The sequence below is a fragment of the Equus przewalskii genome, chromosome 29 (genome assembly GCF_037783145.1).
Source record: "Equus przewalskii isolate Varuska chromosome 29, EquPr2, whole genome shotgun sequence".
Taxonomy (NCBI): Eukaryota; Metazoa; Chordata; class Mammalia; order Perissodactyla; family Equidae; genus Equus; species Equus przewalskii.
Genome location: NC_091859.1, coordinates 9,989,878 through 10,015,481, shown reverse-complemented (window position 1 = coordinate 10,015,481; position 25,604 = coordinate 9,989,878). Strand labels below are relative to the sequence as shown.

At 38.4% G+C, this 25,604-nt stretch overlaps 2 protein-coding genes across 11 annotated transcripts in view; one reads left to right on the top strand and one right to left on the bottom strand.

The window, feature by feature from the left end:
• Positions 1–17,747, bottom strand: part of METTL25 (methyltransferase like 25) — a 120,901-nt gene extending 103,154 nt beyond the window's left edge. For 3 of the 10 annotated variants that reach the window (XR_011534783.1, XM_070600476.1, XM_070600477.1), the window contains exons 1-2: positions 17,460–17,747; positions 63–227 (exon numbers count right to left, since the gene is read on the bottom strand). Coding sequence is in view for 5 of the 10 variants with exons in the window: in XM_070600476.1 (XP_070456577.1) it covers positions 63–227; positions 17,460–17,718 (424 nt within the window). In the remaining 5 variants the exon portion in view is untranslated. Of the gene's footprint in view, positions 1–62; positions 228–13,689; positions 13,895–16,981; positions 17,371–17,459 lie in introns of those variants that run through there. The other 7 variants (XR_011534786.1, XM_070600478.1, XR_011534785.1 and 4 more) reach the window with 5 other exon arrangements.
• Positions 17,748–17,763: 16 nt separating this feature from the next.
• On the top strand, positions 17,764–25,138 carry CCDC59 (coiled-coil domain containing 59). Its single transcript, XM_070600481.1, has 4 exons — positions 17,764–18,058; positions 19,005–19,344; positions 22,335–22,434; positions 24,641–25,138. Exons 1-4 carry the CDS (start codon positions 17,905–17,907, stop codon positions 24,800–24,802), a joined length of 756 nt encoding a protein of 251 aa, XP_070456582.1. The 5' UTR covers positions 17,764–17,904; the 3' UTR covers positions 24,803–25,138.
• The last annotated feature ends 466 nt before the right edge of the window (positions 25,139–25,604 follow it).

The following is a 25,604-nucleotide window of genomic DNA, read 5'->3' as shown; positions in this document are numbered from 1 at the left end:
ACCTGAATTAATAAAATAAGTGCCTAGAAAACATAAACACACATTTACACAAATACACCTACCAGTTCTCTGTTTTTGATTTCCTCGAAGGGCTACAAGTAACTGTTCAAAAGGAGTACATATTCCCAAGTTTTGTATAGAATAATATTTTGCAGCCAGAGCAAAGCCTTCCACACTCACCAGCTTCTGGGAAGTTTCACAAAATATTTTGGGAAAATCAGTAATACCTAAAAAAATCAGGATAAAAAAGAGAAATGTTACCCATAACTAAATAATTAATAGCTAATTTGTGTGAGATTAAGTAAACAATAAACACTAGATATTTATAACAAATTACAATATTTTCATTTTGGTGTGAATTTTGGCAATGTTTCTACTGGTTCCATTATATTTGTTATTTAAGCTATTAGCTATTTGTTGCATCCGAATTTTCTCTTAATACAGTATACGATTATCTATTTAAACTCCAAAGGAAAACTTGGCCTTTGTTGTTATTGTTGTTCCAAGAGCCAAAAAAAAGAAAGAAAAAAGAAAGAAGTTTAAAACCCTGCTAAACTGTATTGGGGTCAATAAATTTATGAAAGGCCCTGGCTGACCCACAACTGTGAATTTAAAGGAGGTCAGCCCGAGCAACCCCACTGCTCCCTGTCCACACTGCCTGTGGAATGACGGCAACATCCCCAGTGGCATAAACATTACTGTAAAACAGTTCCTGCGTCATTGGACCATGTAGAATGGTGGGGGGGGGGGGGAGGGGTGTATGTATTCAAGGCACTGAACTCAGTATGAGTTCTAAGACTAATCAGGTTACGATCAGGTGAAAACAATTCATTTTCTTCCCGTGGTCAGTTTTAAGCAAGATATTCCATAAGTTAAGTCTAGAAACTATCAACAGTTTTCAAATGCTCACTCAATTTAGAAGAATGTGGAAAACTGGCATACTGTTTGCAACATCCGGAGCCCCTCTCTGTGTGAAGATCACGCACCCTGTTGAACTCAGGTGTGGCCACATCTCACCAAGGTGAACTGTGCCATTTTCAGGCAGAAGTTTTAAGAGCATCAGGAGATTCGCTACACTTTTTTCTTTCCCCAGAACGGTAATCGTTGAAGCTCGTGTCAGGGTGGAATCTGCATTCCCAAGTAACTACGACAAAGACATCACTGCCGAAAAACTACAATGGACATCAGCACGTGTGAAAAGTAAACTTCTTTGTTTTTAGTCACTGAGTTTTTAGGCTTATTACTGCAGCATGATTTTGCCTATACTAATGGACACCCATAGGCACACTGATAGATTGGCTTTTTATTTGTTCAATCCCCTTTTTCTAAGGCCCTTTTTAATCCATGTTAACTTATTTACAAAGGTTAAAAAAAGGTGTTCCAATCTGTCTGTAGTGGTTCAAAGAAACTCTTTAGATGGAGCAATCCAATTAAGTCCATTCACTGAAAATTATTTTTAATAATTCAAAAACCACACATACCACAGTTAAAGGAAGTATTTAAAATGTTCACCTTACAAAAGCATGGTGCAAGCCAGGAAAGAACTTTAGCTCTACCAGAAAAACCAGGCTAGGAAGTCTACTCCAGCACAGCTGACCCTCCATAGTTACTTATGAAATTTAAAAATCCACTAAAACTCAAAGAATAGTGATGCTCCCTGGCAAAAACTAAAAGCAAGAAAATTGATGAAGGCTTGCAGAATTCTAAATAAAAGCTACATGTTTACTTAATAGCTCATATCTATTAAGTTGTTGGTGGTAATGTTTACCAAATTAATTATTAAGAATAAAATCAGCAGAGCCATGTAACTTCCATTTCTGAATCAACTAAGTAGAAATTTAAACTACAAAATTACTATAGTGAATTTTAAGATGTATATTGTGTATTATATAAAGTTCTTTGGACATTTTACAAACTGATTTTACTAACGCAGCCAAAAGTAATAAAATCCACATCAAAATATTTAGGCATGCTACAGAGGGGAAAACTCAGTCAAGTATTACGTGAGACTCTCAGGTTTAAGGGCAGTCTCAACATCCCCAAGTTCCAGGGCAGCAATTTCTTAGAGTGTGATAGAATAAGAGTACTAAATCTCAAAGCGCACAGGGACTATTACAGCAGTCAGTTATTGGACAATGTTGCCAACAGAAAGAAATGTGATGTTTCTGTTGGAAAAGTAAAGGTTCAAAGCAATTTAACTGTCCTACTGAAAATACTTGAAAAAATTCCAATGCAAGCTGAATTAAATGTTGTTAATTTGCTTTTAATTATAGGCCTCCCAGTAATTTCAGAAATTTGGAGAGCTAAATTACAAAGATGTAATCTTTTTAACAATGTCTACCTTTATAAGAAGGATAGTGTTCTGATTCAGTCCATTAGTTTATGTTATTTAGAGCTACACTAGTTTATTCACATAGTCTAGAACTCCATGAAAAAAATCTTTTTGAATTATGGGAATATAGCTTATGCACTTTAAGTGATCCAGCCTGTAACTTCCATTACTGGCAATGGTTAGAGATTCAGAGAGAGAAGTGTCAGTGATCTTGTCTTTGCTTCCATCTCTGAAACAGTATGTGAGAAAAGTTACATGGCAATGGTATGGTGTATGGAGTCCTCATAGTGCTTCCCCAGGTATGCAGAATGAGTTCGGGTTTGGCAACTAGCAAAACAGAAACCATGGTGTCACTCAACTTATATTTAGTTAAATCTTAGTTAGATTTTTCACACAACAAAAGCTTTGTTTTTAAATTTGTTGCCCATTGCACCTGCATGTGATGTGGCTTGATTATTTTGCCAATATCTCCCTCTGCTGGAAGTACCTGCTCTGCTTTATTGCATGCTTTTTCTTTAGTTACTCTTATTTTTTGTACACCATATATCACTAATCTACAGAGGTTTCTTATAAGATAGGTTAATTGGGCATGAGGGAACAAGGAGAGCAAAGAGACAGGAGAAAGTTATTTTCTATAAATATGAGATCAGGATATCTCTAAGTATATATATTTTTTAACGGCAGAGATCAATGTACAAAGAAGGACAGAAAAGTTATATATACACACGTTGGATTATGAAAATCTCAAGGTAGAGAAATGAAGAATAATGTTTCAGAACTAAAAATAAAATAGAAACAATCAATGAATATATATTTACATTTAATAATTAATACAATTTTCAAAACTAAACATCCTACTTGAACGTTACCTAGCACGAAGACAATGTACTATTAGGACTCACAGTAATTCATCACTACTAACGCTAGCATTTATTGCACATATCCTGTGTGCCAGGTAGCATGCTAAACAGTTTTCAATTAATGCAATAGAGCTAGCTGCACAGTGCTCTTATCCCCATTTACAGAGGAAGAAATCAAGACTTAGGCTGCAATTTAGCCAGGCTCACACAGACACCAAGTGACAAGGCATATGAACCGAGGCAGTGCTCACACCTTGCTCTTAATTCCCACATTCGATTAGCGTGCCACTGCAGTAAGTTCAGTGGACAACAAATAAAATCAGGCAAGACAGCAGTTAAGAAAAGTGCTAGGTAGATCTGACTGTCAGAATCAGGTCTAGCAAGAATGTCCTCCGGCAGAGATCAATGTCTAATATCCTAGGCGAGTTCATACTCACTTTATCTTCTTAATTCTTTCATTTTCTACATTCCCTCAATACCTCTCTCTCTACCAGAAGTGAGCTTAAGGTTTCAAGGAATTAAAAAAGTAATTTCTGCATATAAAACAACGGATAAATCTCTGAAAAGGAAATTAAAAGATTTTATGCTAAGATTTTGTTGTGGTATCTATTTCTAGAAGCAAGGCAACCGTACTGCTTCATGCCAAGTTGTAAAGTAACAATACCTTGCATATAAAAGGCACTCAGTTAGTAGGGAATGAATGGATGAATGAATGAATGAATGCAATTCCTCAATACACTTACTATTGTAGCACCACCAGCTACTTTGGAGAACAAATCCTGATTCCGTGGTGGTAGTGCTCGCTGAGGCCATTAGGAGGACTTCACTAGCACTGCTGAGCCTGCTGGAGCAGCATAATACTTCATCGTGGCCCTAATGTTTATAATTACAAGGTGAGGCCAGAGTGATTTAGAACATTTAGAATGTGCCATAAGATAAAATGCAATTATGTGCTAAATTTGGGGGTTGAACCATGTTACAGGGGTTAGGGCAAATGTCACTACTGCTTGTATCACAGTCTAGAATTGTCCCATGGCCCAGAACTTCAAGAAGAAATCAACAGGGGGTCAGCCCCGGGGCCGAGTGGTTAAGTTCGTGCGCTCTGCTTCAGCGGCCCAGGGTTTCGCTGGATCGGATCCTGGGCACGGACATGGCAACCGCTCATCAGGCCATGCTGAGGCAGCGTCCCACATGCCACAACTAGAAGGACCCACAACTAAAAATATACAACTATGTACCGGGGGGCTTTGGGGAGAAAAAGGAAAAATATAGAAAAAAAAAAGAAAAAGAAGAAATCAACAGTACCCTCTTAATAACAATCTTCACAAGGACACAGAAATGTTTTGTATTCAATTCTACATGAATATCCTACAGATGTCTCTGATACAAAAGTTCAAAACTGAATTGAACGTTCTCACACTTCCCAAGCCTTTCCTTTCTTGTACAGCCTATCCTGTTTAAGAGTGTCATCACTCACCCAGTGCTGAAGTTAAAAGTCTTCACATTATCTTAAATGCTCCCAGTGCCCTCAATCCACACATCCAGCCACCTATCAATCCTAATGTAAAAATGTCTTTCATTTGGGAACCCCTCCACCCGTGATCACTGCTGTGGCTCAAACTCTATCAGCTCTCCACAGTGCTGTTGCAATAGAGTCACAGGTGATTTGTTCCTTATTGATAAAACTCTCACAGCACAATGCTCAGTAAGTGTTGGATGAGTTGAATTGAACATGTTTTCTAAAATGGAAATTTACTTATATTCAATGCAAATTTAATTACACATTTTAAGGCTTTGGCTTCTACACCAGTTGACTTCAGGCTTTAATCTTTTATACTTGTTTAGTAGACTTCAACCAAAAGTCTTGTTGAACCATGAAACTTATACACAGGATGTGTTAGATTTTATGACTATTTGAATATATCCAGAATCCTAGCATCTATTTAAGAAGAAAATAGAATATACACTATTGGTTCTTAAAATAAATCAATTTATATCACCCAATTATGTGCTAGGAAACTTCTTGCCTAAGCTACTTTATGGTAATTTATGGTTGCACATGAAATGAAAAAATACATCAATTCAACCATGCTCTTAGAAAAAATGAGATAAAATTAACAAAGAATTGACATGCACGTCCTTATTGTGCCAATATTAACATCACACTGAATGTATAAAGTACATGTAACCATCTCAAAAGCATTTTCACATTTATTTATAAAAATGAAATTATTAAAATAGAAAAATCTACAGTATTTTAACTCTAACAGACTCTTTTCAGTGTTTAATTTGAAGAAAATAAAATAAAAATATCATACAAAGAAACAGCCATTTAGAAATTGATGTGGTAAATAAAAATAAACTTGATAAAAAATAAATAATTCAGAGGTGCCTACTAAGTGCAAGATAACTGAACCTGATAAAAAGCTAATCTGTGACAATCTGTGATTCATCTATGGCACACAGTGTCTATGAATTACAAAGCACGTGGACAACAAATGTTCCGTATGGATTCTGCGGGCTCGGCAAGCCCCAGCATGAGATGCCACATGGGATGCGCCTACTCAGGCCTCCGCACCTGTTTTTACCTCTGTCTGAGACCATCTTCTCTCAGAGATTTTCATGGTTTGGGTCTTCACTCAAATGTCACCATTTCAGTGAAAACAACCTTGACAATAAAAACTGCAACCCCTTTCAACTTTCATCCCTCTCCAATCCTTTGTTAAGTTTTTATAGCACTTATCACCATATGACATAGCAGGTAAGATCCAAGACGACACAGATTTTTATTCACTGCTGTGTCCCCAGTGCCTAGAATAATGCCTGGTACTCAGTAGGTACTCAATGAATGAATGAGTAAATGAATAAGCAAGAACTAGGTTTGAATTATGGTTCTCAGACTGTCTATCCCTGTGTGGCCATGAGCAATTTATTTATCTGCTCTAAGACTTGATTTATCTATAAAATGAGGGGTAATCCCTATTTTATAATGCTGTTTTAAAGAGTACACACATATACATATATATCATATATATACATGTATTTAATTACACTCATCCTAACACACAGCCTAGAACATAGTAGGCAACTCCCAAACCATGAAGTCCAAACTAAGTAACTGAGTATCCTAACACTTTAGGACTCCGTTGGAATATGAGGTGGAAAATATTTAGGCCCAGAACACCACAAGGGCTACAAGCAAAGAACTTGAAACAAAGATCAGTATAGATACTCAGTTTCTAAATGTGGGGCCAGCCAGGAGAAGGGAGGTTTGGGCTCTGGGGCTTGAGTGCTACACCTCCGTCATGAATGAAGGCATGACTAGGCCTAGGTGAGCTGCAACTTGAGACCACAACACAGAAGTCCAACAGTTAGCACTGGGTGCTACACTCTAACAGGAAGAAAGTGGTTAGCGCTGGGCGCCGTCCTACATCAGCTTTAAAGTACAGGAGAGAAATTTAGTACTAAAGATATTTCTTACTGAATTTGATGTGATATAGATAAGTTATAATCTTGACTATGCCTTAAAGACCTGATGTTGAGTTTCAAGTATGCTTTACTATAATGTTTTAATTTCCTATTATTAAATGTATATTTTCAGAAAATAACCAAAGCCAAGAGACAGTAGGTAACCAGAATTCAACAACTTCTTCAAACTCCATTTAAAATTAGAAGCATTTCAGAATAAATTAAATAAACACTTGCAAATATTTTCTGAAAAACAAATTTAAATTTGGGGGCAGACCGGTGGCGCAGCAGTTAGGTTCACACGTTCTGCTTCGGCGGCCCGGGTTTACCAGTCGGATCCTGGGTGCAGACCCATGTACCACGTGTCAAGCCATGCTGTGGCAGGCGTCCCACATATAAAGTAGAGGAAGATGGGCAAGGATGTTAGCTCAGGGCTAATCTTCCTCAAAAACAAAAACAAAATAAATAAATTTAAATTTAATAAATCAAATATAATTTTGTTAGCAAAATACAAAATAAATTCCAGATTGTAAAACTTTAAAAATTGATGTTATAATTGTAAAAGATATTTTAAAACTGAATCTATTTCAGTGCAATAGTACTTTGAAATCAACCTCTGTTCTTCTCTTGATCCTCCCTACCACAGATCTCTCACTTCCCACTTCAACTGTCACTTTTGAACACCACCGTAGGCTCCCTGGCCCCACAGTGCCTCAACAACGCCAGTATCTTAGTAACTAACATTGCCATTGATCTCTTACTGAGAAGACCAATATTTCTTTTCTATACACTGACTTGCGCCTAGACTTCCAGGCGTTCAAGAATAAAGAAGACTTTTCAGGTTGTTTGTTATTGAGGCAGGACACACAAAGGACTTTTTGTCCCAGGTAAAATGTAATTGTAAGTATAATTAAGTTACTAATAAGAGATTCTGAAAGAATATAATTAAGACACTTCTCTCTTAAACTTGTACTTTTTTTCCATTGTGCATTTCATGAACTTGAGCTAAATTTCATCTGCTCTTCTTATTCTAAACTCCATTACTGATATTTCAACATCAATACAAAACAGATGTGTCTATTCTATCTCTTAACTGAACTCAGCTATAATCATTTGTCGAGTAAAAGGAATTTGCATTAAATACACTTGTCTCTATCTAGTTCCTACCAGATCTCCAGCAGATCTTGCTCTTGCTTAATTTTTGCAATGATGTGTATAATTCACAAAATTCACGTCCGTTTTATTCTTTAGGGGCTATTATTCAAAGTGGTGGCTATACAGAGAATAAACAAACAAAATGCCAACTTAAAGTTTAAATTCACCATTTTGACTTCAGTGATGAAGTAAGAAGGAAGAATTAAGCTTCAGTAACTGTCACTGGTGCTGCCGGGAGATACTGGTCTGATAACCTATGGCCGAATCTGAAATGCAGATTCTCTCTCAAGGGGAGAGACTGTTTTTGGCACTTGATAAAAATTAGTTAAATGAATGTTTGAAAATATATAAATAAATCATAATAAGGAACAAAATGTTACAGGGAAAAAACGAAGAATGAGCACAAGAGCTGATCTAAATCAAGATGAATTTAAAGAGCTTCGTAAAAGTAATAATGCGCTCAACCACTGGTTCTCCTCCTGAGTTTGAGAGCTCAAGAAGCCGTGAATCCCCTAAAGCTGTCTGCGAAGTTTTGTGTCTCTTCCGGAGCATACATGCCTTTGTTTGAGGAAGAGGTTCTAAAGCATTCATCTGATTCAGCCTTTTAATGGAATCTGTGATCTAAGAGATTAAGAATCACCGATTTTTACTGTTTCCTCACTTTTCACCTTGCCCAATGTTCATATTATAACAAACAATTCCACCAAGTACTTTTCCTCTGGCTTCTAGAGATCATTTTAAACGTACAAAACATGAAAACTAAGTAGTGACTGCCCAAACAACCCAGGATTATTCTTGTTTTCACTTGCAGAGAGCTATCAATTCTGAATATAAATTTCATTATTTCTAAAGTTAATCTAACTTTGAAAAGATAACCCTTTCCTCTCCAGTATTTTTATTATTAAACAGATCCTCTCTTAGTGTTGATGGTTTAAGTTATTAGGATGAGATTTTTAGATAATGTTCATATAGCAAAAAAATAAAAATAAATTTAAGGTACCAAAACATACAGGTCTGTTCCATTTGACAAAATGTATGTTAATAATAGTAAATTGTTTTAATAAATTTGTATGACCTAAATTTAAATCTGTAATGAAAAAGGCAAGATTCTTGCTTGTTTGCATAATCCCAGAGATATCCTAAGCGACACATACAACCACCTGATTCAGGAGAAGAATGACCCACACAAGAAATATCCTTTTTTGACTAAAAAAAAAAATTTAAAAGACATGCATATACTAGATGAATGGGGATGGGGAGGAAGGAATATTGAAAAGAATAAGCAGAAATAGAAATAAATTATACTGTTAAGTTTGTGAGATTAAAAATGACCCTCCTCCTCCAAAAAATAATTATTTCAAGATAATTTAATAATGGAATTATACTTCCAAATCCATTTTTGGTAGGAAATATTATAACACATTAAGCAGTATTAAGGTTTATAAATGCAGGCATTGCAGACAAAAGGACAGATTCACTGTGTTTAGATAATGCCTTCATAATCAACAGATGCAAAGAGCAGTCAAATAAGAATAATAATCTTTGAGAAATAACTGCTGACAAAGACAGAGCCATCTGTAGTGAAATTCTAAATAAACTGTAAGAATATTGTCAATTTTTAAGTAAAAAATAGTTGTCACGGCAGATTTGTTCAGTTCTCACTAAAATGGCATAAAAATTCTTAAGAAACACAGAGAGAAGAATAAAATAATAAATGAAGAACAGTTTGACATGCCAGGAGGGAAAACTAGAATTTTATTGTGGAGAATTATAAAAACCTGTGACAGCAATACAACAACTGAAATACTTACAGCTGGACATGTTATATTTCAAATATAAAGAATGACCAAAAACTTATTTAGAAAATGAAATCAACTAGTTTTGGACAAAAGCACTGTCACACACTGGAAATTAAATAATAAAAAAATATAAAGATTGAAAACATTTTCTTGGGCAATGCTAAGGAACACAGGATTTTCATATGTCACTTAGCTGAGAAAGAGCGTAGTAAATTAATTCTCAGACCACATCAAAGGGGAAGAAAGTAGAGTAAAATTCTGCTTATAAAGGAATGCTCCATACATCTTCCCATTTTGTTGTGTACTACAATTACTGCTGTCTTTATCTCCTTTACTGGAATGTGATTTTTTGAAGGCAGAGATTATGTCTAGTTCACTGCTGTATTCACCCAAAACACCTAGCACAGTGATCTACTAAGAAAGTGGTAACTAATTTTTGCAAAAATAAATTAGGACATAAAAATAATCAGGCACCCAGAGGTTGTAAAGCTTAAAGACTACTGACCTATTCTTAACTCTATTAACGATCATAGCAAATTTTGAAGAATACTGAACTTGCAGGGTCATAGAAGAGATACTTAAGGATTAGCTATCCCTTCTTCTCAGATGTGAGTAGGGTTAAATTCATTTCAATCACTTCTGGTCCTTATAGCCCAAAGCATAAGAATTTACATTACTCAAGACGTGTGAACTAATTTTAAAGACTTCAGGCGGTAGGTGAACGGTTGGGGGGCAATGAATGTGAATCCTTAAATATCTGGGTGACCTCAAATACAATATATCTAAAACCAAATGCATTACTTCCCTCAAAAGCTCCCCCTCTTGATTTTCCTAATTTTGCTAATAGTACCATTTGTTATTATTCTTCAAGACATTCGCACAATCAAAATCTTGGTATTATCTTTGATTCGTCCATTTCTCTAAACCCTATATAAATATCGGTAACCAAGAACTACCAATTTTCTCTGTACAAATTCTTTTAAAACTGTCACTTCCTTTGCATTTCCATTGCTACCATCTTTCCCCAGGCACATGGTTCATCTCTAGACTACCACAAAGGAATCCTAACCAGTTCTCCATGGAAGCACAATTCCAAACAATTTAACACACCAGTCTCCAGAAAGTGGCCACAATATTTTCTTCTAGCTTTACTTTTAGCTACTTAAAAATTTATGAACACTTTTCTCTCTGTTCTCACTATCCCCAAATATGTTTTACAGTTTTCCTTCTTCAGCGTTTTGCTTACACTGCTCTATCTGCCTGGAACGCCCATATACTCTATACTTAGCCACACCAAACTCAACAAACATACAATGAGGGCCTACTACGTGGGATTCACTATTTACTAGACCCCAGAACTCACATACTAGGAGAGTCAAAGGAAACAAATCATTATCGCACAATGTGCTAAGTACACTAATAAAGGTAGGAATAAGATAATATACAAACAATTAGTTTTATTATTAATTTAGTTTAGCTTGACCTGGGCTTTGAAAGAAGATGAGAAATAAATGCATGTTTACTAGTTGGGATGGGAGAGTTCCAGGCAAAGAGGATTGCATGAACAAAATTAGGGAGACGAAAAATCCATGGCACGTTAAGGGAACAAGGCAGCCAAAGTACAAGGTATACGGGCAGAGAGAGAAAGGCAAGAGAAGTGTTCATAATACTATACCACTCCCGCATACTCCTTCCCTTCAACTGTGGTTGAAGACATCTTAAAAATTGTGAAGTGACATCAAATTATCTCAGCCATCTTCTGATCTTGAATGGAGTCAGATCACGTAGGAAGTTCAAACATCTATTCACCTGGCTGACCCAGTAATGACTGGTCAAAGGCTTTTTCATCTTAAGATTCAGGTTGACCTAGGCCCTTAACATGATGATGGGTTTAACAGTGGGGACTATTGAGATCTGGAGATAAAAATTTAAATCATTCCATTTCCATAGGATTTAAGAACTGGTAGCAACCGTAGATATCTTTTGGCCAAGTGATCCAAAACTATTTTTGGTTCTCAGTCTCCTTTGAGAAAGTGAAACAAACTCCTGAATCAATTCAACAGATATGCCTTCCGGCTTCAAGTGTTTTGAATTAAATGTGAGCATAACATCAATGCACCACAATCACCACCACCAACAAAGACTACTTAGGACGACCAAGAAGAAATTTAATCTTTTAAGATGAAATAAAAATAATTTAAGAGAGCGCTCAGGAAAATGATAATCTATCAGAGGCATACACTTTCCTGTGTCATTTGATTAAAATGATAGTAAATTAATTATGCAGATGCTCACCAAAAGGAACCAATATTAAACATTTACTCAGCATCCAATCCTGGTAAGGATCATTTGAACGATGATAAGAAACAGGAGAAGCAGCATATGGTCTCAAGAAGCTGAAAGAAGAGTGTCAAGAGAGACCCTGGAGGCTGAGCAGAGTCTCAGAGCAGCCCTGGGCTTTGGTAGAGTCACCTAGGATGGCTTTGCAGGCACAGAAACTGCATTCCCCGAAAGCTGAATATGAAAAATTTCACAGTACACCAATATCTGACAAGGTCTGTGACCATGACAACTCCAGAACCATGTCTGAGCACAGAGAAACTCAAGAACATCATGCCATGTGTGAGAACAATGTGCAAACACAAAAGCTTCCATGCAAGCAGCCCCACAGAGGAGTTCCTATGGTGGGGAACCGAGGTCTCATGTGAACAGACAGCACCAACCAGTCAGCTATGCAAGTGAGAAATCGTGGAGGTGAACCCTCCAGCCTAAATCAAGCCTTCAACAATGGCAGCCCCAGCCAGCATCTTGACTGTGACCTCATGGGACCCTAAATAGATCCACTCAGTTAATCTGCTCCTGAATTCCTGACTGACAGAAATTGTATGAGACCGTGTAGTTTTAAGTCACTTGTTATGCAGCAATAGATAATACATAACATTCAGATAATTGTGTGTCAATGAGTGTGTGCTTTTCCAGTTAAAAGAATTTTAAGGTAGGTCATATAATTAAATATTGATTAATATTGTATTTCTCCTTTAATTCTTAGAGTACATTTTCTTTTAGTTCTTTGAACATATTTATAATAACCATTTAAATCCAACATCGGAGCCCAATCGGGATCAGCTCCTGTTAGTTAACTCATCTTCTCTCCCTGGTCACATTTTCCTTTAATTCTTTGAACATAATCCTTCAATCCAGCATCAGGGCTCACTTGGAACCAGTTTCCTGAGTATAGGTCACACTTTCCTGTTTCTTTGCACATCTAGTAGTTTTGGGTTAAAAAGCAGAATTGCAAATAATTTGTTGTAATGAATCTTTTGTTTTTCTAAGGATTTTACTGCTGTTGTTATTGTTCTACTAAGAAATTAACTTGCCTGGCGTCAAACTGTGAAATCTATCTCCAGCTCAGTGTACAGCAGCTGATGTCTCTGCTCAGTCGCTGATTTACTAGCCTGCTCCCTGAGGGTACCCTTAAACCTGTGTAGTTTAGCAGTCAAAGATTTGGGTAGATTTTATAATCAGATTGTGGGATTCACACTCTCTGTGAGACATCACAGATGTTTCCGACGCTCCCAAGCCTAAAGTTCCACTTCTCTGACAGCCCTGAGTTCTGCCCTTAGATACATGAATCCAATCAGACTTCTGATTTTTGCCCCCCAAGCCGTGTGCACTCCGGGGAACAGACTCTTCAAAGGCACAGGAAATTTGCAAAGCTCATCAGGAGCTCTGTCTTTCCAGGGTTTGCCATTGCCCTAGTTTTGCCAGTGTTTCTGCAGACACGCTGGGTCTCTCACGCATGTGCAGTATAGAGTTCATCCAGGGATTCGGGCAGAGTTTATGCTCAGATCTTAGATCTCAGCCCTTGTGTGACTCTCCTACTGCCAGAATGTACTCCTTAAATTCTCATCTGCTCTGATCTCTGAACTTTGTCATCGCCACTTTGAGCTGGTTAGGATGTAGATTTCCACTGCCAGATCTAAGGGGGCTTGGAGCACCCCCAGCAAGAAAGCCATTAACTCTCAATTCTTACTGGAGCAATAGAATCTTTCTATAGCCAACTCTTCTCACCTACCTTTGGTCATCTTCCAGAAGCTTCCAGCGGTTGCTTTTAATAATCTGGCCAATGTTCATCACTGTTGTCTGCTGGAGGAACTGGCTGACCCCTTCAAGCTGCCATCACCTGAAGTCTCCCTGGACTATTTTATTAGCCTCCTGTCTTCTGCTTCCGCATTTACCTCCCAACGACAGCCTCTTCTCTGCCCAGAAGCCAGTCATCCCTTTGAAACATAAATCACATATCATATCCCCACATAAAATTCCTGATCAACTTTCCACTTCACTCACAGCAAAAGCCAGGCCCTCAACAGGCCTACAAGTCCTACATGAAGTTGCCGCAGGCCATCTCTCAAACCTTCCCTCTTATCATCTCTTACGAGTCTCACCTCGACCACTCTGCTGTGCTTCCGACACACCCAGCGTGCCCCAGCTTGGGCACCTGCTCTTCCCTCGGTTAGCTGCATGACTGGCTCCCTCACTTTCTTCGAGTCTCTGTTCAGATTTTGTCTTGTTAGAGACGACTTCCCTGATCACCCCACCTAAAACAGCGTTTCTCTCCACCACACAATCATGTTCACCTCCCCACCGCTGCTTTTCTTCATTGTATTACTGCCACCTGAAATCATTCGTATCATTCATACACACACATACACACACACACACGTACACATACATACATACATATACAGTGTACTATGTATCTACCCTCACTAAATCTTAAGCTCCACGTGGGCAGGGATTTTGTTGTGTTCAATATTATAACTGTAAGACCTAGAATAGGGCCTGGTAGGTAGAAGGTACTCAACAAACATTAGTTGAACGGATGCATTTAGTGCTGCTATTTGTTAGGCATTATTCTTAACCCCGTCCATATTAACTCATCTATCTTTCATAGTATCTCATCAGGTAGGTACTATGATTATCCCCATTTTACAGATGAGGAACTGAGGCACAAAGCTTTGAAGCCCAAGTTAATGAAGCTAATACGTGGTGGAGCCAGGACTTGAACCAGTCTGTGTGCAAAGCCCACTGCATTAGTCCACTCAGGCTGCCATGACAGAATACCTCAGACTGGGTGGCTTAAATAGAAATTTATTCTCTCGCAGTTCTGGAAGCTGGGAGTCCAAGATCAACGAGCTGGCAGAGTTGGTTCCTGGGGAAACCTCTCTCCCTGGCTTGCGGATGGCTGTCTTCTCACTGTGTCCTCACACAGTTTTCCTGTGTGCACCCTCCTGGTGTCTCTTCCTCTTCCTATAGGATTAGGGCTCCACCTTTATGACCTCATTTAACCTTAATTATCTCCTTCGGGGTCCTATCTCCAAATACAGTCACACTGGAGGTTAAGACTTCAACAAACAAATTTGGGGGGGGGGGGGAGACACAAATCAATCCATAATACCCATGATTTATGCCATGGAATACATCTTCATTTTTATTTTGGAAATCAAGATTTTTTTCTCTAGCTCTTTTTAGATAAACAGAGAAGAATAAACTTTCAAAACTCCGATCAAGCCATAAGATCACCTAGCAAGATAAATCTGCCAAAATGGCTACACCAAGGACTTTCAGAAACAACTTGGTTTCCTAACACACCAAACGATTGTGCCAAACATCTGCTACTGTACTTTCACACAGTGTGCACTAACTCAGTGCAGCTCTGGGAATTCGTTTGTATCTCCTCACCAAGAACCAGCAAAAAACCATCCTTCTTGTGAGTCCCTGATGGAAGTCTGTTCCAGTCTCCTTGCTGCTCCCTAAGCACACTGTGCGTGCTCCCACTTCAGGGCCCTGCCCTCCCAGTTCTCACTATCTGCAATGCTCTCCCTCCTGATAGCTTCATGACTTATTTTTCTCCTTATTTAGGGTTTTTCCAGAGTCATCTCCATGAAGTCTTGCTGGAACAACCTTTCGAAAACTGCAAATATACTTTCTTCCTGCACTTCCCTTATCTGCTCCTCCCTTTTCTACTGTATTTTTCTGTGGCACTTTTTAAAACATTGTCTCTCTTCCCTGTAGAATGCAAGCAAGATGAAGGCAGGGGTTTTTGTTGGTTTTATTTACTGCCGTTTCCCTAGCTCCAAGAAAAGTGCCAGGCATGGTAGACACTCAGTAAATGTTTGCTGAATGAACGAATGAATAAACTTCCCCAAGGTCACAGAGCTAGTAAGTGGCAGAACTGGAATTTGAACCCTATTTGACTCAAAAGTCTAAAAATTTAAACACTAGATTATACTGTACATAGCAGCTAACAATTGTTTAATAAGATACAAATCTGATCAAAGAGCAAAATGCTCTTCTCTGACACAAACAATACACCTCAGACAGTGATGGAGACAATGCCCATCTTTACATAAACAAAAATTAATATTCCTCACAAGCATAAATTATAAAAATTCACTTTTTAATCCTATTGGCAGCTGACCATTTGTACAACTAAATATTTTGTATAAAAATGTTTGCAGGGCCAAAGACATTTCAAAAGGGAACAATATAGTCTGGATTATTTAATTGTGGTTTCTTTTCTTTTTTTGGAAGCTACCCTGAGTCATTCATTAATTCATTCATTCAACAAATATTCACTGAGCACTTAATGCATGCCAGATATTTTACTAGGTGCTGGGAATACGTCAGTTTACAGGACAGACGTTGCCTCGGGTTGTCTGGAGTTTCTGTCCCTGTGTTATCATAAGTATTAGGTATCATGAGAGCAAACTGAAGAGGTGCCTAACTTTTCCACAATAAACAGTGAACAACTTTCAAGAAACCAATATTTACCAAGACCTACTATAGGAGGCCCCCCTAGTGGTGCTTTGCATCAGAGAATGCTCAGTGAATAAAGTTCACTAGCAAGAGCAAGGTTGAGAAGGCCTGCAAGCAAATCCCAGGAGCCTGTTGGCGTGCTCTCATCCTTCTACTTCCAAAATACACTCTCCTTAATAGAATCCAAGTTTCTTGAGGGCAAGAATCCCCAGAGCCTACAAAAATTCGTGGCACACAGTAGATACTTTATTATAAACAGTTTTCAAATTAATTAGTGGATATCCCAGTTCTTCACTGCTACCATCCTAGTCCATGACACCGTCATCTCTTTCTTGTACTACTGAAATGGCCTTCTAACTGGCCTCTCAGCTTTTGCCCCACTAGTCTGTTCTTCAAATAATTTATCAGAGTTACCTTTGCAAGTGTTAGATTAGATCACTACATCGATTAACTGGCTCAAAGGTTCCCCATCACACACACAATCCAACATTCTTCCAAGGTCTAGGGAGCCTGCGCGATCCGGCCCCTGCCGGCCTCCCTGACCGCACCTGCTGCTGCCCCGCGCCCGCTGGGGCCGCTCAGGCTTTCTTCCCGACCCTCAGCCAGCCCCGCTCTTTCGTGCCTCAGGGCCTCCGCCGTCCCCTGGGCTGAATCCCTTCCTGTGGCTCACGGCAGGCTGGCACCTTCTCCTGCTCCTGCCCACCGAAGTCAAACCAGCCTCCTCACAGAATCGCTATCACATTTGACAGTTCTGCTGTCTTCTTGGCCATCATCATCACTTGAAATTATCTTGATATATTTCGTTAAGTGTTGACTTATCTTCTGCTGTGTTTTTACATGGAATCTATAAGCATTGTGAGAGCACTGTTTGCCTTCCCTCAAAATAGTGTTGAATTACTAAGAAACGCCCGACCCTGTTCCTCGTTCTCTTTAAATTGTAGAAACACACCAGCACGCTAGGGGGCACGCTTCGCTGGGCGGGGCCTGCTCTCCGCCTCCCTGCCCGCCCCGCCCGCCGCCAGTCACCTGCTTCCCTCTCGCCTTCCACCAGGGGGCGCGCCTCCGACGGCCGGGCCTCCGTCTCGGCCGCCGAGCTCCTCAGCACCGCCAGTACCGTCTCCGGCGGCAGGTCGACCAGTTGCTCCCAGAGGGACTCCGTGTAGAAGTCCACCGTATGCGCATTCGAAATGGCTAGGGCTTCCCTCAGGAACCGCAGCAGCCCCTGCAACTTGGCATGCAACGTGGACAGCTCCTGGGTCGCTGGGAGCGGGCACGGAGCCGCCATGACGCTCACCCTCCCAGGCTGTAGGTGGCGCAAACGTGGCCGCAAGGCGAGGCCTTGGTCGAAAGTAGCAGAGGCCAGATAAGTAGAACTCCGATCTGGGCTTTACGTGAGCGATTGATTGCTTCTGCCTGATGACGTATTTTAGCAGCGTCCGTTGTGGTTTTCCGGCGACGCAGTTGGTGTGCGATGGCTCCTGTGCGGCCGACTGCAAGGTGGCGGCCAGGGAGCTTGGGGCCGCGTGGTGAAGGAGTTTCTCCGGTCGGACTAAGGAATAAGAATGTGAAACAGAGGAGGTGGCGACCTAGCCATCCACAGGCCTTCGTGGGGAGCGTGCGCGAGGGTATGTGAGAAATCTTAGAATACGCGACCCGGGAAGCAGAGAAGAAGGGTTTAGGAACAAAACTGGCTTCTCCTGGGGGCAGAGGAAGCCAATCCCGCTGGAGCCGTGGGCTTCTCAGAGCTCTGGAGGGAAAGACGAGGCACTGTTGCTAACTCTGAATCTTTAAACATCTTCCCTGACTTAACCCCATTCTTGTTCAGAACTTTATTCTTCTGCATTTTTCCCGCGAAACCGTAAGCAGAGAGCCTCTAAAGGTCCGTTTGTGTATATAGTACGGTATAGAGTAGACGGAAGGACTGGGCCAGAAATACACTGCCCCAAACCCTTGCTGATTACAAATACCCCAGAGCCCTCCAGTCTTATCTTAGTTTTCTTCCTTTCCTTCGCTTTAGTTTGTGTTTTTCATTTTATCTTGCTGTCTGTAAGTTCCCTCAAATCCCGTTTGTAATGTATAAATCTTAAATAAGTTCAGCCTTTTGTTAATTGCTAGCTGTTAAGTAAGTTGTACATCTTATCTGTGTTGAATTACTTTCAAAAATCAGTCTTACAGTAGTTTCTCTTAGGTTAAATAATAGATGTGAGGATTTTTTTGTTAAGTATTTGTTAAAGACCTAGATTAAGTGTTTTAAGTGAGTCAAGGAATTTGTTTTGATTTGTGAGTACAATAAATGGAGTTGTACAACACTCTAATCATTTTTCCTTCTTCGAGATTCTTACTTGAGTGTTTGCATGACTCATGTTAGCCTGGTCTTTTCGCAAAGGACCAACATACTGTTCATTTCATTAGCTTAAACTTGTTTTCTTGAAATAACCTTTTAAAACAAATATAATGTAATTCTGCCATCTGAATGTGATGATGTAAAAAGATTTTCATTTTAAATTAAATTACGTTTTTCATGCAACTTATTTTTTGAGAAAGTAATTTATGACTGATATTTTTCGATAGGTCAAGGCTTTGCATTTCGAAGAAAACTAAAGATTCAGCAAAATTACCAGAAATTGCTGTGGAAGGAAAAGAAGGCTCAAACCTCACAGGAATCCCAATTCACAGATCGATACCCTGATCATCTGAAACATCTCTATTTAGCAGAAGAGGAAAGACTCAGGAAGCAACGTAGAAAAGTTGACCAGCCTTTGTCAGAGCAGCAAGTTGACCAGCCGTTGTCCGAAGAACAAGTTGATCAACCTTTGCCAGAAGAACAGTGTAGCATTGATCAGGCTTTGTCTAAAGAACATTGTAGTATTCAGCAACCTCAGCTGGAAGAACAGTGTAGCATAAGAGTAAAGTATGTATTATTTTCTTTTGAAATCTTTTATTTTATATGTAAGTAGTGTTCTATGAAAAAGATTATAGGACAATTTATCTGGGAATTGGAATTTTTTTATTTAAGGCATTTTAGAAGTCACAATGTAATTATGTGAAAATATTTTCATGGAGACTTTCTTTTCAGTTTAAGTGACTGAATTAGACTAGTTTAGTTTAATGGAAGAAATAATGGAATGAGATCTGGGTTTTGGATTTCACCCTCTCAAGTACATTTAACTTTCTCGGACCGTGGGTAACTCCTTTTATTAATAGTGATGCAAATAATCCATAATCAATCTATAAATCAAATTTAGAGTGAGTTTATTGTGAGCCAGATCTGAGGACTAGCCCAGGGCATGCCTTCCCCAAGGAAGGGCACCAAAAAGTGGGATGTACAGAGTGGTTATGTGCCATCTTGGAACAAAGAGCATGTATAACATAAGATAAGAATGTCCCTTTTACAATAGTCATGAGATTGCTTTGCTGGCACAGCATGTCGGTGAACACAGCAGATTGGTGGTCAAAAGGTGAGTGGTCACAAGGTGAGCACAGCAGGTCATTAATTAATCCTTAGTTTAGGGCGAGATGCTTATCCTTAAAGAAATGCTGATATGGGAGAAGTTACATCTCTATCGTTAAGGGCATCATTCTTGTCTTTGGAACATAGTAAATATTTGAAGTAGATGTACAATGCATGCTAAATAGGTCACATCAGGCCCTTTTGAAAAAAATATTAGGACGAATTAGTTTTACACCAAATGGCTTCCTCATATACTCCAATATATACTATTGCTTTAATATATGTTTAACAGACAACTAATTTTTGAGAGGTATTAGAGTGTAGTGGTTAACATCATGGACTCTGGAGCTGTATGTAACATGTTGGTGCTCAGTGTCCTCTTCTCTAAAAGAAAAACGATAATAAGTATGTACTTTACAGCTGCCATGTTGCACAACTCCAGAATGGATTATTCACACAGACTCTTTGGTATCCCCGACCTGTCTCATGATGTGAAGACTAAGTGAGTTCATTTGTGTAAGGTTCTTAAGAGTTGTATGGTACACGGGACGGGCTACATGAGTGTTAACTACCACTGCTGTTGCTTCTATTAGCGTTATTACGGTATTATTAATCTGGGTTTTTTTCTAGAGAATGTAGACTTGGTTGCAATTAAGAAGCAAATGGCACAGCTCCATGAAACTTTGGTTTTATAAAAGCTAACTTATAAAGTTTTCTCTGCACATACCTCAGGTTAAAAAAATTCTGAAATCTAACTTTCAGAGAAGCCAGTTGTTGTTTGGGAGCATAACTTTTTATTTCACTAAAATTCTGTTCTTTAAAGTTGTGAACTATTTGTGGTAAAAGTAACAGGAAATTGGACCCCAGGAAAAAGTGTAGCTGAGGATGAAGATAGAGATACTAAAAATTCAATTTTTTCCTTTGGCTTGTTCATCTTATTGGATAGGGGTTGTAAAGCTCTGGCAAAAGATTAGTACTAGAAATGTAGATTTGAGTCAATCCCTGTGATAATTGTTAATCATGAGAATGGTTAAATCATGGGCAAGATACAAAGGTAAAAATTATATTCTTAAAGATTAGTTATTTTCAGGTGAAATCAGGAAAAAGTTGCCATTGAAGAAGTTACATAGAACTGTCACAATAGAGAAAGAGGAATACTTCGTGACAGCTAAGTCAGCAGAAGAAAGTTGTGCAAAGTAGGGATTGGTCAACTATAAAATATTATAAAATATTATAAAGTCCAAGAGAAAAAGGACTGAGAATAGGTCTTTGGATTTGTGGTCTAGGCGATTATTGGCAACTTTAGGGAGAAGATTTTCGATAAGCTTAAGTTTTCAGCCTTCGATGTGTGGCATCTGAAGCCATGGTAATAGATACGACTGCCTAAAGAGTATGGAGACCAAGAAGAGAAACACTGAGAGGAAACCTGGAGCAAGGAAGAGAAAGAAGATCAAGAGAGAAGAATGTCACCCAAACAAGGAGAGTAGACTTTTCAGAAGTAGTGAATGGTCGATTAAATGAGGCTGAAAAGTGCCCGTTGACTTGAACATTGTATTTGGCTAGAAGGCCACCACTGTCTTGGCATGGGCAGCTTCATTGGAGTGGTGAGAGCAAAAATCAGAGTGCGACAAGTTAAAGAGTGAATGGGAAGTGACCATCGTAGACTGTTCACTATTCTTTCTAGGGACCTGACTGGAAGGACAAGGAATGAGAGACTGGTCGTTAGAAGAGGATACAGAGTCTGCTGATGAGTACTTTGTGCATTTGTTTACCTTGAGAAGGGAGCTGCTGGAATGTGTTATCTTGTGGTTATGGAGTTGTTGTTGTGAAAAATTGAAAGACAAGGAACAAGAAGATTATTATTAAATCAGATAGCCTGAGGAAATGGATGGAATTGGAACCTAAGTGGTTGGATTAGCTTAGAAAGAATGGGACACCTTCAGAGGTGAGAAGTGCTTCAAGATAGACTCGTTCTAAATGGGGACTAGGTCCAAGGTGTGACCATGACTGAGTAGATGTAATGAGATGAGTTGTTCAAAGGACTTTGGGATTGAAGTTCGTGTACATCTGCAACTTCCATAATGTCCTTCAATTTAATGTCTTTTTCAGTCTGTCATTTCTGCCATTCATGTGCTGGCTTCCTGTTTTTTGTGGGTTTTTTTTTTAACACCTTAGGATCTTTCAAAGATTTCTGTATTTTGCTTGTTGAAATATTTCTCTAACAGTATCCACTTACCACTCTTTAGTTATATCTTGAAAGCTGTCACTATGTTTTTAATATGTTATTTGGACATTTTACTAATAAGATTAATGCCTTCTTTCTTCCACCCTCTCTTCCCTCTCTATTAATTTGCATTTGTGAGATTTGACTATACAAATACTATATTTGATATAATTGTGTTATATCATTTTAAATCTCTGATTTACTTGTCTTAATTTGTCTTACAAAGCTCCGTTACTATTCCAAAGAAAAATAAGAAGAAAACATCAAATCAAAAAGCACAGGAAGAATACGGACGGGTGCAAGCTGAGCGTGCTGCTAAGAAACAAGTAAGATCTACTTTTAAAATATTTAGATTCATTTTTCCTTATTTATCCTAAATGTATATGTAATTGTGCTTCTTAGTATGAGACACACAGTGTACCCTCTATAAATATTTGCTAATAAATGAATGATCTGAGTAGAGCTGAAGGATTTCAACATATTCAGATTCCTGGATTATTTATATCATCCTTAAGAGGTGATACTAGTAGGTCAAGAATAGGATTTTAAAGATACTGTTTGTAGGTTAATAATATGAGCACCTGGGACAATATTTCTCAGAGTATAGTCTAGGAACTTGCGCTTTTAACAAGTGCCTCAAGATGGATAATAAAATTGGAGAACTGACCTAAGAAAAATATAGGTGATTTTCACAGTGTTACATTGAAGCAAGTAAAAGCCAGAGGGATGTGTTAGAATAAAATACTTCTTTACTCTAAAGAGTTGGTCTTGCCTATTAATAATCCTACTACATTAATTTAGCAAAAAGTTACCACTCTTTATTGTCATTCAGAAACCCAAAATTATAATAGCCTTTTTTCAAATGAGGAAAGCAAAATCATCTACAGGTTCAACAAAATTATTTCGTTATCTCTGTGGTTCATTCCTTCTTTTCGTGTTGAAGCTATATTAACCTATCACTTTAAATAGGATAGCACATCAGTAAAAAATACCCCAAAGATGGCATTATCGTATGACTTCTTTTGTGTCTTATTTTTGAGTTGAGTAAATAAGAAATCTGGAAGTTTAACATCTAAAATTCTTATGATTCTTTTTAAAGTGATGACACACTAGGCTGAAGCAGAAACATTTCTGCTTGGAAATTCTGGACCTTTGTTTCTTAGCTTGTTATGTTGCACTTTTTTCTAACGAACCATCTGTTATCTGGCACCTTTGGAAATAGAATACCAGATGAAGTAAAGACCATTATACAGTAAGGACCATTATGTGTAAAACATTTAATATTCTTTTCAGATTTCCTTTATATAAACGTTAGGGCTTTGTAATCATTAAAATTGACAGTTTCTTAGAACTTAGAGGTATCAAATGTTAGTATAAAAACCAACAACATTATCCAGGAGAAATCAAAATTAAGAACATTAATTAAATAAAGACCCATAATAGATAGTAAGACTATTTAATTTTTTTTTACTTTGTTTAGAGAAACTCTAGAGGTAAACTAGACTCCATATACCCAATTCACAAATAAGTTCCCGATCTCTATGTGCTTCGTCAAATAGGTGAAGTGCTGTATCGTAGGAGAAGCTGCTTAAGTGATAGGGCATAGCGTCATGGAGAAGTGTACAGATTTTGAACTCACAAGATCTGGATATGAGACTTGGCCCTTCTAGTTATTTGGATCTTGGACAAGGCACTTTCAGTATGATTGCGCATCAGCTCCTTGTTTCTAAGATGAAGACAACCTAGCATACAAGGTTTTGAAAGAATGGAATATGCTATGATGTATGTGAAAGCAGTTTGTTAATTATGTCACCATACAAATGTAAGGCTGTGTCATTTGGGGTCTGTATATATTACAGGGGGCATTGAAAAACAGTGCTAATATTGCATTGTTTAAGATCTTTTTACTTTTATATTTAGTTTAATAATACTAGAGTGCATTTCAAGTAGTGCTTTTCGGGTCTGTATATAACTTTGAATTATTTTTACTTTTTTTAAGATTGGCACATGAGCTAACATCTGTCACCAGTCTTCTTTTGTTCCTTCTCCCCAAAACCCCACAGTACCTGGTTGTATATTCTAGGTTTAGGTCCTTCTGGCTGTGCTGTGTGGGACACGGCCTCAGCATGGCCTGATGAGCAGGGCCATGTCTGCGCCCAGGATCCGAACCACGAAACCCTGGGCCGCACACGAACTTAACCACTCCGCCACCAGGCCAGCTGCTATTTTCACTTATACTCAAATGTTTTTGAGTCTTTATCTTAGCAAATTAGATGAGCATGATAATTCTTAAATGATCAAAATCGTAATACCTAGCACAGTGTTTTACATATGTATTCAGTAAATGCTTCTTGAATTAAATCTGTCAGATGGGAAACTAAAAAGAATACCAGATGTTCTGGAAATAAAGGCTGTAGTGTTATATGGACTACATAAATTTATATGTTATAACGTGATATAAGACAAAGAGGGTACACTGCTTTAGTTACATATATTACATTACATGTTAATTATATATGTTAATAATTTCAGGAATTTGAGAGGAGAAAACAAGAAAGAGAAGAAGCTCAAAGGCTCTACAAAAAGAAGAAGATGGAAGTGTTCAAAATATTGAGCAAAAAGACTAAAAAGGGCCAACCAAACTTGAATTTACAAATGGAGTATCTTCTTAAAAAAATACAAGAACGAAAGTAAATCAGCCGTGTTGTCCTTAATCAAGGGTTAAAAAATCTGCTCAGTCTGTTGAGTTCTTTTGTATATGTACTCTACCTCCCAACAATTTACTAAATTTGTCAGCATAAACCAGATTGCTAAACTGTACTAAATGGAAAATGTCCAAATATTTTTGTTCTTGTAAAAGAAAATTTTCTATATATACTCTATATAATATGATTTGTCTATTATTTGTTTGCCTCTGAAGAAAGGTTGGTCTGAAGAACTGAAAGAACCTTCTAGTTGAGCGACGGGTTCAAGTATGTAATACTTTTGTACCATATGAAATTCAGATGAAATAAAGTGTTTTGCAAGTAAGTGGGTAGAGCTTTCAATGAATCATTTCAATGAAATGTTTAAATTTAGTAATCAGCTATTATGGTTTCAAAATTCGTTTTAATGATCAAGGAGGCAAAGACTCCCCTTGGACTTATTTATTTATTTATTTTAAATTACTCACATTTTACAGAGGGCTTTGCAGAAACCCAGCAGGCTGCCTGGGCGCTAAACTACCTTCTGCTCCCACCATGTTACAATGTAGTCTTTTTAAAGATTTGCACCTGAGCTAACAACTGTTGCCAATCTTTTCTTTTTTCTTTTTTTCCCTTCTCTCCAAAGTCCCCCAGTGCATAGTTGCACATTTTAGTTTTGGGTCCTTCTAGTTGTGGCCTGTGAGATGCCACGTCAGCCTGGCCTGATGGGCAGTGCCATGTCTGTACACAGGATCCGAACCGGCGGAACCCTGAGCCACCGAAGCGGAGTGCACAAACTTAACCACTCAGCC